Genomic DNA, 16,539 nt, shown 5'->3' on the forward strand with positions numbered 1-16,539 from the left:
GTGAAAAGAATAACGCGCGTGGTATGATCTCAACCTGTTAAAAATGTACGGCAAAAGGCGTGAAAATAAACACCAAAAAAGGTCAGCACTGTCGCTCCCGAGGTGATTACACTGTAGCGCTTTTTACTTTCTTTTATATTTGTCTACTTCCCAGTGCTCCTCCAAACCAGTGATTGCTTTTACAATACAAGTTTGGAGAACAGAGCACACACTAATATAGCTAGAAAGGATGGCCTACCTTCCAGCACCATGGATCACCTTCCATGACGTCTGACTTGATTTGCAACACCTCCTAACTAGAAATCACAGGCAGCTTTCATTAGTGTGTCATTTAATGTCCTTTTCCAAGACTTAAGTGAGGATGTTAAGAACATCAGCTGTAAAATGAGTCATGACAGTAACTTACCAGAAACCACCCATATAGCGCATCCCCGGCCATTTATCACCACGCTTTACTTATAGTTATTCATCAGTTCATATCCGTGGTGACTAAGTGGATGATATAAAGTCATTTTCAATAAATGTTGTTCCAAATAAAGTATCAAGTCATTTGATCACATGTTTTCAAAGTCAAAAAATCTATTTCTTGCTCTTCTCATTAAACCCATGAATTCCTATTCATACCTGTGAAAGGGACTGAAAAAAGAGCTGAATTTACTTTGTAACTGGTTTTCATGTATGATTCCTTATAGATGACTCATTTTTCAGTGTCTGAAGAAGAACTGACTTAAAGGGTGTGATCTATTTGCACAGGGTCCACAGCTTAATTATTCTCTCAGATTTCTGACAGTTCTCCACAAGCAAAAACTTTTAAAACACAAACCGAAGTAATTATTACATACCTTTTCTCAAATAGGACAAAAGCCAAATGTGATGAAAACCAGGCCCCTTAAATTCTGAGGTTCCATTTTAACCCCTGCTCTTAGAACTGTTTACTTAAGTATATCAAAATCTTAAAATCACACAGATTTCACAGTTATTTTCATTTCTCAGCAATTTGACAATCGTCTCCACTTAATGTGAACATACTTTGATTTTGCTGCCTTTCAAAAATCAAGCCTGACATTTATTTATTTATTTTTTTTAAGTTTGGGGTGTGGACAGACTGAATAAATGCACTTCTAAGAGGAACCTTTTTGGAGAATAACTTCTGGGCTGTTGGAGCAAAAGTGCGATTCAGTCTGTGCTTGGCTTCCATTCATATTCTTTCATTCATTCGAACTTGAGTTTAGTAGCAAGTTTCATGAGGAAAAAAGTTCTCTTAAGGCTATAAATTCTCTTTAGGATGCCTGATGAGTTTTAGGCAAATCAGACCCTTACCATATGAACAAAATTGTACGTCTTTCACTACTCCTTTTGCATGTTCTCATTTTTCTGTACTAAAATATTCCCTCATTCGCTTCGCCTTTCTCTGTAATATATAAAAAGACTCCAAACCACACAGAATAGAGGGAAAGAAAGCCCTCATTTAAAAAACAAAACAAAACACAAAATCACCTATTTTAATCATGTGCTTTCATAAACGGCACTTTTTGTGGTTATATGTTATTTTCTAAAGGCATATTTCGGTTTTTGATGGGGGCGTGGGGAAGACAATGTGCAAAGCAAAATATCCCCGTTGATGCATTTTCTGCTCTGGAGAAATCCCTTGTCCTTTTCCATTACAATGGAGAACGTTCATTTCAGGGCTCTTCACGTTTGAGTTCCCGAGTGAGCGCAGCAATTCCTCTTTGTGCCGTCCACAAAGACTTGCTATAGGCTCAGCACAGGGAAAACAATACAGATTCATGGAAGATGGTGACAAAAGAGGGCGGAGACCAGGGACGGTACTTCTGGAGTTTATAACCCATTCCCTACTCCTGAGTTATTATACTTAATCTATCTCAGACAGGCGGGTTTCAGATGGTCATCTATCCAATTCTACAGGACCTTTCAGGGGAAAGAGGTCCATACCCCTCCCACCACAGGACCAGGAAGAGTTTATCAGCACGCATTAGAGGCTACTTCCCCCTTATTCCCAAGCGGGCTTTCATGTCTCAAATTAAAGGGGGCTCCCCCTTTTTTCAGCCATCAGTGGACCAGAGAACAGTCAACCATCAACCCCCACATCTCACTTCCTCCTCAACTTCTGTTTTGTTTTCATGCTTTGCGACAATGCCCATCATTTCTCCACGCTCTTGAGCCATCTCCTGAGTCCTAGTTTCTTGACCATCTTCATTCACGGTCTTCTGTCATCACTTCTCAGGAGACTCCTACCTCTTTCTAGTCATTCGATGTCATGACAAGACTATCAACCCATGTTAGATCTTCAGAGAGTTTCTAGACTAATGTCGGGGTTGGGCTACACGAAAACATATGGCTCCCTGCCCCCGCCCCCCATACGACCGCTTTTCGTACTTGGGAACTGTGATGTCTCCCTGATCCAGGTATATCTCTTTTGGTTTCTCACTAATTTTCTCAAGACTTCTGGTCATCTCTTGCCTTGATCACTTTTCTCCTCTCTTGCCTAATGACCTATGACTGAAGGCTCTAGTCAGAAAACCTGTAGTCGCTTGAGCTCTTGGGCAGTGAATACAAAAATTACACTAAAGGAGTTCCCATCATGGCTCAGAGGCAACGAAGCCAACTAGTATCCATGGGGACGTCGGTTCGATCCCCGGCCTTGCTCAGTGGGTTAAGGACCCGGCGTTGCCGTGAGCTGTGGTGTAGGTCGCAGATGTGGCTCTGATCCTGTGTTGCTGTGGCTGTGGCGTAGGATGGCAGCTATAGCTCCGATTTGACCCGTAGCCTGGGAACTTTCATATGCTGTGGATGTGGCCCCCAAAAGACAAAAAATAATTACACTGAAATGTCAGAGAGCCTATAACTCTTGACTGGAAAGCACAGGAAGGTCACCCATCAACTACATTCTGCTCACACCTATACTGAAAATCGCCAATGTGACATGCATTGTTTAAGCAGATTACTTCCATGCATGGGCATAGAGGTACCAGCTTTGTAACATTTCAGACTCTTCTGAGTCAAAAATAACAGTATCTTTATTCATATCCCATGAAGAAAATAGGATTCCAAACTAGGAGCAAATCTACTTTCTCTTCTTCTAACAACACCTGAATGTAGAGGGGATACTGCGGTTGAAGCAAAAGAAATTCATTCTCAAATTGAGACATGGTACTAAGAAGACAAACTGGGACAACTCTAGGACCTAAATTCTTGACATTTTACATCTTTACTTCTCTTATTATCAATTTTGTTAAAAGCCTAGAAAAGGTACCCGAGAAGTTTCAGAAAAACTGCCTACTGTGAAGAGAAAAAAAATGAGAAACCCAACTAAGGAACCAAAATGCAAAGATCAGACTGAGCAGATGCTACCAAAACAAATGGAGCAAAACAGATTAAAATCACTGGTGGGTGAAAATGCTTAGCAAGGGAAAGAGGAAAAAAGAAAATGAGGCAGTAAATCCATCTTTACCACTCCTAACTTCCTCATCTCAAATGAGCAAAACAGAAATATAGCTTCTAAATGAGAGACACCCCAGATATCTGCCTTCGATGTTTCCAAACATTGCCTATTCTATTCCTAAAAGTTCAAAGATAAGTTTAATTGGGGTGATGCTCCTGAGGGGCAGGCCATCTGTGCAATGGCTTAATGATGACCTTTTGATAAAGAAGTAGATTTTAAGACAATTCTGGCAAACTCTTAATAGGTAAATTGTTTACTTTATAGCTGAAGTTTAGAGAGAGAGAAATCTCTACTAGAAGTGTAAGTAGGGGTTACTGTACTTACGCTTCCAGGTGTTTCTAGAGCATTTATGGGTATACATTTATTTAGGAAATGTCCTCCAACATTAAGAGCCAGAGTTGAGAATAAGGCTGCCATCTTATACCTTTTTCTTTTTTTTTTCTTTTTTTTTGGGGGGGGGGGCGGTGGTTTAAGGCCACAGCCACAGCATATGGAAGTTCCCAGGCCAGGAGTCGAATGGGACCTGCAGCTCCTGGCCTACACCACAGCCACAGCCACAGCCACGCCAGATCCGAGCGGCGTCTGTGACCTACGCCGTAGCTCACGGCAACACTGGATCCTTAATCCACTGAGTGAGGCCAGGGATTGAACCTGCCTCGCTATGGATACTAGTCGGGTTCGTAACCTGCTGAGCCATGAAGGGAACTCCAGGCTGTCATCTTATACTTTTTAAATGGCCTTGGAAGCCACAGAAGGGTACAAGACGGGCTGCTGACTGACTCAACAATCTCTGTGATCTGAATTCTTCAAATGTGAGCAAAGACGTACTAGCATGCAAAGTAAGCTGAACGGCTTGTTTTAAAGTTGCCAGTCTTCATAGAGCATTAAACTTAATCCACCCCATTAAAATCCAGTTGCCTAGAACATCACTTTTACAACACGTGAGAATCTCTGAGAGAAAAAGACAATCTGGGTACAGGAGCACGATTATTTTAATGGCCATGCAGAAATGTTCAAAACCTTGAATCTTAGGAGCCACAACCATCTTCAAACTCTAGGATCATAAATATTATGAAATAATTGTTAGTATATGAACAGAAGAGAGCTGCAAGGAAATACTGACAGATCCTTCAGCCCACCCCATGGAAAAATGGCAATGGAAGCAAACAAACTCTTTGGCAAATAAGGTACTTTCACAAATAAGGACTTGCACGTCCTATCTCAAGGAATTCCAGAGCAGAAGGTGAGGAGAGAAAAATCAATCATAAAACTGGCTTTCTCCAAAATGTAAGATGAAACAAGCACTATCGTTTAGAATTAAAATAGCACAAAAGAGAAATTCATCTTTTATCAAAAGAACTGATTCGCATCCACTCTCTGTCAACCTGTGTGCGGCTCAATGAGAAGCAGCGCTCCCGTCACCCTTAAATCTCTGATTCCAAGCAACCACCAAGGCTCTCCCCTCATCTTTTCCCCAGGCTTTGCAGCACCAGGGTGAATTAGCCCTTCCTCAAAGCAGTCTGTAATCTCTCATGACTGTCTAGCTGATCTACTATAGTTCATGGGGATTCTCAGACAGAAGGCCTTTCCCTCAACTCCTCCTTCCTTTTAGTGACAGGCGACACGAGCACACGCTAAACACCAACTCCAACGGCAGTGAGGTACCACTTCATGCCCATTAGGATGGCTATTACTAAAAAACAGACAAACAGAAAATGACAAGTGTTGGCAAGCACGTGGAGGACATGGAATCCCGATGGGAACGTAAAACAGTGCAGCCACTGGAAAACAGTATGGCTGTTGCCCTCGAAATCAAAAAGAGAATTACCAGGTGATCCAGTGATTCTACCCATATGGATGTAGCCAACAAACTGAAAGCAGGGACTCAAACAGGGATCAGAATGCCAGTGTTCACGGCAGCGTTATTCGCAGTCACTGGAAGGTGGAAACAACCTAAATGTCTATCAATAGAGGGACGGTTAAACAAATTGGTATGTATCCATCCAATGGAGTTTTCTGGGTTGGTTGGTTTTTTTTTTTTTTTTTTTTTTTGTCTTTTTAGGGCCATACCCATGGCATATGGAGGTTCCCAGGCTAGGGGTCGAATCAGAGCTGTAGCTGCTGGCCTATGCCACAGCCATAGTAACACCAAATCCGAGCCGTGTCGGTGACCCACACCACAGCTCACGGCAATGCCGGCTCCTTAACCCACTGAGTGAGGCCAGGGATCGAATCTGTGTCCTCATGGATACTAGTCACATTCATTTCCGCTGAGCCATGATGGGAACTCCCCATCCAATGGAGTACTGTTCAGCCTTAAAGAAGAAGGAAATTCTGACTCATGCCACAATATAGATGAGCCTTGAATACATTATGCTAACTGAAATAAACCACAAATAGACAAATATTTTATGACCCTACTTACATGAGTGGTGAAATTCATAGAGTAAAAAGTAGAATGGTAACTGCTAAGGGGAGGGGAACTGGGAGTTAGTATTTAATGAATACAGAGGTTCAATTTGGGGAAATGAAAAAATTTCTGGCGGTGGATGGTGATGATGGATGAATAACAATGTAAATGTATTTAATGCCCCTGAACTGTATACTTAAAAGGGAATAAAATGGTATCCTGTTATATATGTTTTACCACAATAAAAAGATTCTATATTTTTATAAGAGTACACAGAAAGCTTTTATGGGGATTTCCACTGGGAAGTAAAGCTGAGTGTGGGACTGAGAAAGTCTTAGTTTTGTTCTGTTGGAATTTTTTATCATATACTTGGGTTTTTCATTACAAACAAAACCAACCTGGAGTCTCCGCTATGGTGCAGCAGGTTAAGGATCCACCATTGTCTCTGTGGTGGCACAGGTTTGATCCCCGGCCCAGTGCGGTGGGTTAAGGACCTGGCTCAGATTCCATCCCTGGCCTGGGAACTTCCATATGCTGTGCGTGTGGCCAAAAAAGAAAGAAAAAAATAAACCAAACCAAAACAAACCAGAATTAAGTCAGCCTGTAAGCTGGAAATTTCTGTCTTAAAAATTCAGCTAAAGGAAGTAATCAGTGAAGGTACACTGATGCACATATAACAATATTGTTTTTAACATTAAAAATGCGGAAGCATGGAGTTCCCGTCATGGCGCAGTGGTTAACGAATCCGACTAGGAACCATGAGGTTGCGGGTTCGGTCCCTGCCCTTGCTCAGTGGGTTAACGATCCGGCGTTGCCGTGAGCTGTGGTGTAGGTTGCAGACGCGGCTCGGATCCCGCGTTGCTCTGGCTCTGGCGTAGGCCGGGGGCTACAGCTCCAATTAGACCCCTAGCCTGGGAACCTCCATATGCCGCGGGAGCGGCCCAAGAAATAGCAACAACAACAACAACAACAACAACAACAACAAAGACAAAAGACAAAAAAAAAACAAAACAAAATGCGGAAGCACCCCAAATAGTTATCACACGGGGACTGGTTCAATAAACGGTGGTGCATCATGACAATGAATGATCACGTAGCTATCTGACAGAAAAAGGGAGGGACCATAATATGTTAAGTTTTAAAAACAGGTGACATTTAATATGACCTCATTATTATATCAAGACTGATGGGTATACTGCATGAATATTCAGGTCCAGATAGAAGTCTGGAAAGATACATGAAAATGTTGACTATGGTTATTCCTGGATCCTAGGATTAAGGGCAATTTCTCCTAATTTCTTTATATTCTTTGAGTTTTTATTAGTATAATAATTATTGCAAAGAGATCCTGTAATCAGAGAAGTAACAGAGCTATTTGCATTTTGAGACACAAACAAGCAAAGAGTTGGGGGTGGGTACTCAGCAGTGCAATGAGTAGTTTACAGGTCACTAACCTTTAGGGTCCCAGGGGCCCTGAGACCTGTCCCATCTCCAGACCCTAGTCTGAGGGAGTCAGAGAGGCCAACGTCAAGACTTCTCCACATTTCACAACTTACAGTCCATCAAGTTTTCACTCATTTTGCACCTGAAGAGTCACGATCTAAATCGCACACATAAACATCTAATTCTGATTTTTACTTTTCAGAACTCAGGTGACAGCCAATAATAATTATAACAATAATCAGCAAATTGAAGATAGCTTTCAACGAGAAAAATTCTCTCAAGCCACTGCCGGTGAATATATTTTTTATTTTAGTCAACTGCTGCCTGCCCTGACATCCTTCCAGGCAAGGATCAGACACCATTCAAAAAACTTTTCAAGAAGTCCTCTTGCTCTTAAAATAATGTGTTAAAACAATGTTTTCTTTTTGTCATGCTATCTTCCTTTTATATTTTGAAAATATAAGTTAAAGCTGACAGAAGAAGACTTAAAGGGACATATTTTATAGGTATCGTCAACTCTCCCCTTAAATTTTTTTTTTTCAACGAGAAACAGGAATATGGAAGACATGACACATTGTAAGCCTTACTTACCCTGTGGTTTATTTAGGGAATTTTATTTTGTGTTTGGAAAATAACAGACTTCTGCTTTTAGGTAGACAAGTATGAACAACTTAGAGAGAGAAACCAGACCACCTATTACTAGTAGACTTTTAGAAAATCAAATAATTTAGTGTCTCTATTTTACTCTGTATATGAGCAAATGAATATAAATGTCCAGTATTACAAAATTAGCCAAATAGCTTTACCTCAATAAAAAGCGGTTCAACAGCACCCAGAAGTCACTACTCACAGCTTCTCCATCCCCAGGGAAAACGCCAATGTCCATACCCCCCCAAGGGTGAAATACCCCACAGCTGGCTTGCTCTGCGTGGATGTGTTCTCTCTCCTAAGCTAACCTGAAGAGCAAGCTGGATTTGTTTACCACGCAAACATCTGTAATTGCTAAACATCTCGGTGACATGGTGTAACAGTTACTACTTGTGCAAACTGCCCATCCAAATTACTCTCTGCAGTACGAGCACATGAAAACCAAGACACAGAGAAATTGGAAACATCTGGAAAAATTAATGGCTGAATTGACCAAAGCGGGGGGTTGGGTGGGTGGTTTAAACAGCTAAATAGTTCCAGGGTAACATTTGACTTTAGAAAATGTTATCAGCTGCCCCTTAGCACATCCACAGCCCTCTCCCCGCTCCTGGGGGTGGGAGGGGGAGGCAGCAGCAGCGGGGGGGGGGGGGGGGGGGATGGGGATCCCAGCTGGCAAACACTTCATTTTAACCTACCAAGGCAAACCCATTACGAGTCTTGTTACAGAAGAGTACAGATAAGATACAAGTTAAGGGCATTTATTCCATCTCTGAAAGCCAAAAACATTTTTTTAAAAAAAGGGATAAAAAGAAGAAGATAAGGAAAATAGAAAAAGTAAAAGCAATACCTCTTCTCCCATCATGCAGGCAGCCTCCTCTCTTCAGTGTGTAAAGGTCCCAGGACTCCCTGGGAACCCTCCCACTTCCTTCCAACAGCCAAAGGCACAGAGCCTGAAGGACCCAGCCTAACCCTGAGTCATACTTGGGACCGAATGAGCAACGGGGAGAACAAAGCTCGCATTTGTTTATGGTTCAGGAAGCCAGGGCCGATTCATGGCTTGGGTGGCTTCATGACAAGTCCTCCTCCCTCGCCTCCATCGCCGCAGGAATCTAGGCTGCCTGCTCAGACCCACAGGTGTGAAGGTGTGGACAAGGAACACACTGAAGGGGTGTTTATGTGGCAGGACCCAGTAACCACCTCTGGTTAAAAAATGTCAGAGAGAAATAAAAAGCCCACGATCTTTCAAGAGATAACATGATTGGGGAGCGAGAGATGCCTAAAATATGGTTTGTATGTGAAAGGCGCATCGTGGAAGGGCCTGTATTTCTTTCTTTAAATTAGTTGTACCACACAAAAATTACTCACTAAAAAAAGAACAAACTGAAGAAGGAAAAGCAGTCATGTCTCTTTAGAAACACGTCCCCTAGGAAAAACAGAGCAAGACTGCCGCTAGTCATGTCATCGGTAGCATCCTAACAGATCAGAATAAATGTTTAAATAGCAATCTTGTTTTCTCCCCAAATGAGAGGCCATTCTAATTACTACTCCAATGCATTCAGAACCCAATGGCTAAGACTTCAAAACTCTACATCCAGAGCATCTGAGATCAAATTCCCAACTGGGCCACCTCCCAGTTGTGTGATCGTGAGCAACTTATTTATGAGACTCTGTTCATCTCAGTTGCCTTATCTATAAAACAGGGATAATGGCACCAAGCCACGAGGATGTCTGGAAGCTACAATAAGTAATATATGTGAAATGTTTATAAAATAGTAGCCAACAGGGTGCACACAGTAAGCACCCTATTGGCTACTCTTACAAAGTCAGGACCACTTCACAAGGCAGAATACCATGTCAACAGGAGCCTCACCTTACCACAGTTCTCCTATATGTAGACTCTTGATCATTGGTTTCAGTTATGAACAATGGTTAATTTTTGAAATTTTTAATTAATCTAAATCAAAGACCATTTATGCAATTTTTATTAACCACCTCTGGTACATCAGGGGCTTTGAATTGAATGCTGTCCCGGTCCTCAAGAAACCTGCAATCTGCTTGGGTAGAGAAGACATAAATCTGTTTATGTATCACGCAAGAAAACAAATGTTGGGGAAATGTCACTTGGCTGCAAATGGCAAGTGCCACAGAATTTGCATTTGGAATTCAGAGGATAGATAAGAAATCATCATCTCGAAACATAATTAGGATGGGAGGGATGAGAGAACTCATCTGTGCAGAAGAATTTCAATTAATTAATGTAGATAACTCTACCCTAAAGGAGGTGAGCTTTACTCCCAACTCCTTAAGGGCGAGGCGCGTATAGGGACTCCTTTCCAAAGAGTTGACTATAGAAAAGGGGAAAAAACAGACCATCTTTCCAGCAGAGAAACCTGACAAACACTCCCTCAGCCCGGTGACCAAGGTCAGCCTCAGCAGGGAGAAGTCACGTTCAGAGCATGTACCCTTGATTTGATCTGATGAGATGATGAGAATGGCATTTCACCTCTGTGGTCCTCCTACCCCAAACCCATCGATTCAGTCTAATCATGAGAAAAACATCAGAAAAATGCCAACTTAAGGGCATCCTACAAAACTTCACAATTGCCAAGGTTATCAAAAACATGGCAAGTCTGAGAAATTCTCACAGCCAAGAGGAGCCTAGGAAGAGAGGACAAGCAAATATAATTTGTTCTTCTGGATGGGATCCTGGAAGCGAAAAAGGACTGGAAGTAAAAGGAAACCTGAAGAAAGGATGGACTTTAGCTAATAATCATGTATCAATATTGGTTTATTAATTGTGATAAAGGTGCCATATTAATGTAAGACGTTGACAACAGTGGGAACTCTGTATTATCTTCACAACTTTTCTATAACTCTGATAAAACTATTCTAAAATTAAACATTTATTAAAAAACCAATTAGGAAGCTAAGCCTACTGCACGTACATGTATATGTACATTCTCCGGGTGCGATTTACAGACACACGTGAGGATGTTCATAAGTACATATACAGAAATGTATTCAACGATGCCCTCCCAGCTTAGTTTTGTCACCCTTTATCCTTAGCCCAGCTATTAACATAGATAGCCAAATGCTGACTCCTGGCTTTCTGCTTTCCACAATGCACAAAAGAGTTTTCTTTGAAAGGAAACTTGGCTCTTGTGTCAGCTCTGCTGCCAACCCAGGCTACGGCGGCCCAACTCAAAGAGTGTGCATGAGGTGGGCCCATCTGCCCCTTTCCAAGAGCTACTAGAAGTTCCTGGTGCCTGGCCAATTAGTCATCAACCACGGAGCCCCGGGACTGGCAACCCTCCCAGCTACTTCCTCTCCCATCTCTAGTCCGCATGGCCCGGCACCTCCCCAGTTATCTCTCTAAAGTGCCATTCTTATCATGACACTGTGCAATGGAACCCCTCCACCAACTTGCCAGCTCACCCAGAAGTGGAGCTTGCGAGTGGGCTGGCAGAGACCTGGGGGCAGAGGGTCAGGTTCCCCTTCGACTCCCCAGGCTCCTCCCACCATGTTTCCTGCGCTCCGGCCAAACCCAGCCCTTCTCTATCACCACGCTCCTTCCTTTTCCATGTACCCGCTGCCGGTACCATGAACCCCCAGCTATCTTTTAACACTTTGCTCAAAGACCACTTTCCTTGAAAAGATCTCCCTGACATCCCATCCCCTCTTTCTGGACCTCCAGGAAAGCTAGCAGCTCCTTCCTCTCTATTCTCTTTGATGCTCTGAATGTACCTCTGCTAGTCTTTTTCCCCTGCGCCATAATGACTTTTATGCATACCCACCTCTCTCCCACGTAGGGACAATCCAAGAGGCCTGCCTGTGACAGCTGATCCAAGGCATGATGTGGGGGAAGAGGTGTGAACTCCATTCCAGATAACTACACCACACCCACCTCCCCAAAACACATGACCTGCCAGGTGAAAAATCTGCACATATTATGCTAATACAGCATCCAGACATGCCAACTAGCCGATCCCTTTCCAAGTGGATTATCATTCCTTAGCTCATTTATCTAGAAATTCCAGAGCTGCCACTGCTGATCCATAAAATATATTCGATTAAGCTTCAGTGAATGAAAGAATGAGCCAATTAATGAATAAATGGAAGAAGAAATCTCTAGCCAGACTACAAGCAGACCCCAGACAGAACGAGTCGTCCTTTACGACTGTGACTGGATTAGGACAAAATGCTGTATTCACGTATCCAGTCAAAAGATATTTAGTGACGGTCAACTAAACTTTACCAATGATTTTCAAGCAACTATAAATACAATGGTGGCTAACAAAGAAAGGGTCCAAATTCAGGGTGATTTTTTTTTTTAAAGATTTTTTTGAGCAGTTTGAGGTTCACAGAACAATGAAAGGAAGGTAGAGATTTCCATATGCCCTGTGCCTCCTCACATGCTCAGCTCCCCACTACCAACACCCCCACAAGAGTGGTACATTTGCTACAACTGCTGAACCCACAGAGAATTGCCATTACCACCCAGTATCTATAGTTTACCCTAGGGCTCACTCTTACACTGTACATCCACGACTTTGAACAAATGTATATTACCATGTAGCCATCATCACACTATCATACAGAGTACGTAGAGAGTATCTGCACTGCCCTACAAATCCCGTCCATGACACATACTTTCTAGTGGCTGACAGTGAAGACGTGAAGTCAAAAAAACACAGATACCAGAGATTTAGCAAAAATTCATTTCTATTTCTCTGAGTTTTAATTTTTCCATAATCAAAAGTTAAAGAAATGATCCTGAAAGCTGCACTGCTATTTATAAGCACTCCTTCTGTTCTAACAAACAGAAGGGTAACAATAATAACTACTAACGTTAATCAAGTAATTATTCTCTGCCAGGCACTGTTACCTTTTTGTGTGTGTGTGTGCGTGTGTGTGTGTGTGTGTGTGTGTGTGTGTGTGTGACTTAATCCTCTTAACAGCCGTATGGGCCAGGTCCTCCTGTTATTCCAATTCTACAGATGAGGAATCTAAAGCACTGACTGCTTAAGTCATTTGTCCCAGGAAGAGGCAGAACTGGGATGTGAACCTAGGCAGTCTGTTCTGCATGCTTAACAACCACTACATTCCTAACGACACAATTTTAAGGCCTCTTGGGAAGAGGATTCTTGGTGACCATCTGGCCGCAATTAAACTTTATGTAGAAAATACACTATGCTGAATGTCTTAGAAAGTATCTCTCAAACAGACATAAAATGATAAATAGCACCTAACATGTCAAAGAGGAACCCTGTATACTATTTCTCATTCCCTTTTCCTACCACTGGCCCTCTCCTACTTTTCTTAGATAAGGAAAGGTAACACATAAACTAAGTCTGAAAATCCCAGCCCAGGCAACCGGTGGGCATCTTCACACCATCTGCTCATTAAAAACCATGGGTCTTTCAACTGAGATATCCAAAACCTTATCCTTCAACCACTGTGAGAGACATCCGGTTCTACAGGTCTCACGTAATCATGACAAGGTTTTGACCCAGTTGTGCTTCATTAGTCAAAATAAATATCTTTAGCTCCTGGAGATATTCCAGAGCTTTTTTCTAGTCTTCAAAGGATTAGAGACATAAATCTCTCATTTTTAAGGAACTACGATCATCACTTTAGATGTTTACATGTTTTAATTTTACATCAGTATTCAGCTTGATGAATTTTTACTAGTATGGAAAAAAAGCCTGAGATATGTATGAAGATGTGAAATTTTCTCTTCCTGCAATTTGGCTGATTAAAAAATGATTAGTAACTCATTTATACATGATTTTAATTCTAATTCTTTGTTACAAGTGAAAGCTACCATGTTGATATTATAAGGGCATGAATTTGAATGACTGTGATTCTCTAAATGAGAGTCAAGATGATGAGCGTTGAAAAAAGACCGTTACAAACACAACGTCTAGTGGTGGAACATGGTAGAAAATGTGGGAAAAAAACAGAATCATTTCAAGAGAGAGAGAGAAATCAACTAAGACAGGAAGACCACAAAGCTTCTTAAAGGATTTCTTTCTCTTTTCTTTTCTCTTTTCTTTCCTTTCCTTTCCTTTCCTTTTCTTCCTTCCTTCCTTTCTTCCCTTTCTTCCCTTCCCTCCTTCTCTATTTTTTTTAATGGCTACACTTACAGCGCATGGAAGTTTCCGAGCCAGGGGTTGAATCTGAACCATAGCTGTGACGACGCTGCAGCTACGGCAATGTCAGATCCTTTAACCCACTGCACTGGGCCAGGGATCGGACCCAAGTCACGGCAGTCAGATTCTTAACCCATTGTGCCACTGCGGGAACTCCTTGAAGGATTTCTTTGTAAGGAATCCAGTAGGGTAAACAACCAACCTGGAAAAACGTCTCTTCCAATCCGGCTGTTTGAAGATGCTAGGCCAAAAAGACTGCTTTTCTCAATAATTAAGAGGGCCAAAACTAGTTGGCCCTAGGGCACTTCAGCATGAAATAAGCTGACACCGAAAAGCCAGGATCATTCTATATGAAGACCTATCAGGTTAGGTAGGTCCTGAGACTCACCTAAGCACCCGGAATTTACCCACCCATGTGCAATACCTGACACTCCTTTCCTGAAGTATTTGGTCAGGAGCAATCATCTGAGTGACTCATGAGAAGGGAAGGAGTTCAGAAAAAATGATGCCCTTCTGGGGTCACAGGGAACAGCCTGATGAGGAAGGTGCCCCTCAACTCCACTTGTGGGAGCCAAGGTAGCAGCCATATCCCTGAGAATAAAGTCCCGACTGGGTTGCCTTCTTTTTCTTTTCTTTTCTTTTTAGGGCCACACCTGCGGCATATGGAAGTTCCCAGGCCAGGGGTTGAATTGGAGCTGCAGCTGAGGTCTACGCCACAGCCACGGCAACCCCAGATCCGAGCCACATCCGTGACTTTAATCAGGGAACGATACTGCCATCCACCCGGCTGTTGAAGCCAGTTGCCCAAGGCATCCTCCTCAAGCACTCCATCTCCTCTAGCCCTCATACACTATCAAATTTCTTGATTCTGCCCCCAAAATATTTCCCGCAAACATTTATGGCAATATTTCAAAGCTGCTTCTCTTATCGTGATGTTTCATTCTACGAAAAGAGGAGTCCACGTGGACATTCTCTGGAGACTCTGGGCAGAACTGAGCAGTCTTGAAACTCTGTCCTTTTATTCACTTTCTCCTGGGCTAGTGAAATCAGTTCTATGGCATATGAATTTAGGAAAAATCAACTGGGTATGCTCAGCTCAGCTCTTCTCTTTCCTCCTCTTGCAAGTTGGCTTTCTCTGCTGGTTCCCCAAGACCGTGCATAGGTCTGCCTGAGTCCAGCATTGCTGAGATGGGATGGGTGAGTCTGTCTAATTTTGGAGATCAACTGGGAAGTCCATTTGACGCTCACACTAATCAATATCCTTCAACTTTGCCTTCATCGATAACAATATTGCAATATAACACAGGGAGAGAAAGATGCACAAATCATAAGGACATAACTTGAGAAATTTTTACAAAGTGAAATAAGACCTACATAAATATATCATGGGCATAGATTGGAAAAGTGTCAATTCTCCTCCAAAAGCATCTATAGAGTTAATGCTATCCCTTGACTGGGTCACTTTGCTATACAGCAGAAATTGGCACAATGTTGTAACTCAACTATACTGTAATTAAAAAAATAGTTTAAAAAATCCAGGAAGTTTTTTTGGGGGGTGTGGGGAATGACAAGCTGATTCTAAAATGTACATGAAAATATAAGAGGCCAAGAACAGCCTGGGAAATCTTGAAGAAGAGGAACAAAGTTGGTGACCTTACACTACTAGATATCGAGATTGACTGCAAAGCTACAGTAATTAAGGTAGTAGAGAATGGCCACAAGGACAAACAGACCAACAGAACAGAGAGTCTAGAAATGGACCCCCCCCATACACAGCCACTTATATTATGACAAAGGTGATACATCTGCACCCTGCAAAAAGCATGATCTTTTTAATAAACAGTGCTGAGTCAAAAGGAAATCCATACTAAAAAAAATGAAAAAAAATATTATTTTGATTCTCCATGCACTGATGCATCTTATTAAATGGTTTAGAACCTACACTGAGGCAGAGGAGGGGTACTGGGAGAACAAATATAAGTTTCTGTTAACTTTTCTCCTGAATTCCAGTTCTCCTGTCTTCTGTAAACCATTCCTCCCACGGCAGCTTGTAATATTTTTTCTAAGTCCCCTATGTGATCATGTCGCTGTCTTAATTTTAACTGCTCTCCACTGAGAGCTCTCCATCGCCCTTGAAGTCAGGTCCAAACTCCTTAACAATTCTCATCAGGCCCTTCCTGATCTAGGTCCCACTTCTTTCTCCATTCTCATCTTTTCCCACTTCCTGCTAGAGCCTTAACACATGCTCTGTGCTATTTCCTTTTCCCTTCAAGGCGTTTATACATGTTGTTCTTCCCACCTTGACACCTCTATGCTCCTTTGCTTGATGAATGTGTACTGGACCCATGGTTCTGAGCCTAAACATCACTTCCTGGAGGCTTAAAAAGATGACTTCCTGTAGGAAGTAGGTACACACACACACA

At 42.2% G+C, this 16,539-nt stretch overlaps 1 protein-coding gene across 12 annotated transcripts in view; it reads right to left on the reverse strand.

Annotated features, from left to right (window-relative positions):
• The window catches only part of SH3KBP1 (SH3 domain containing kinase binding protein 1), a 340,925-nt gene that overhangs the window by 129,335 nt on the left and 195,051 nt on the right, over positions 1 to 16,539 (reverse strand). The window contains exon 1 of one of the 12 annotated variants that reach the window (XM_047764121.1): positions 8,812 to 9,117. The exons of 10 other annotated variants lie outside the window; for them this stretch is intronic. In XM_047764121.1, coding sequence (XP_047620077.1) covers positions 8,812 to 8,826 — 15 coding nt within the window. In that variant the 5' untranslated portion in view covers positions 8,827 to 9,117. Of the gene's footprint in view, positions 1 to 8,811; positions 9,118 to 16,539 lie in introns of those variants that run through there. One more of the 12 variants, XM_047764120.1, reaches the window with a different exon arrangement.

This window comes from Phacochoerus africanus, chromosome X (genome assembly GCF_016906955.1).
Source record: "Phacochoerus africanus isolate WHEZ1 chromosome X, ROS_Pafr_v1, whole genome shotgun sequence".
Taxonomy (NCBI): domain Eukaryota; kingdom Metazoa; phylum Chordata; class Mammalia; order Artiodactyla; family Suidae; genus Phacochoerus; species Phacochoerus africanus.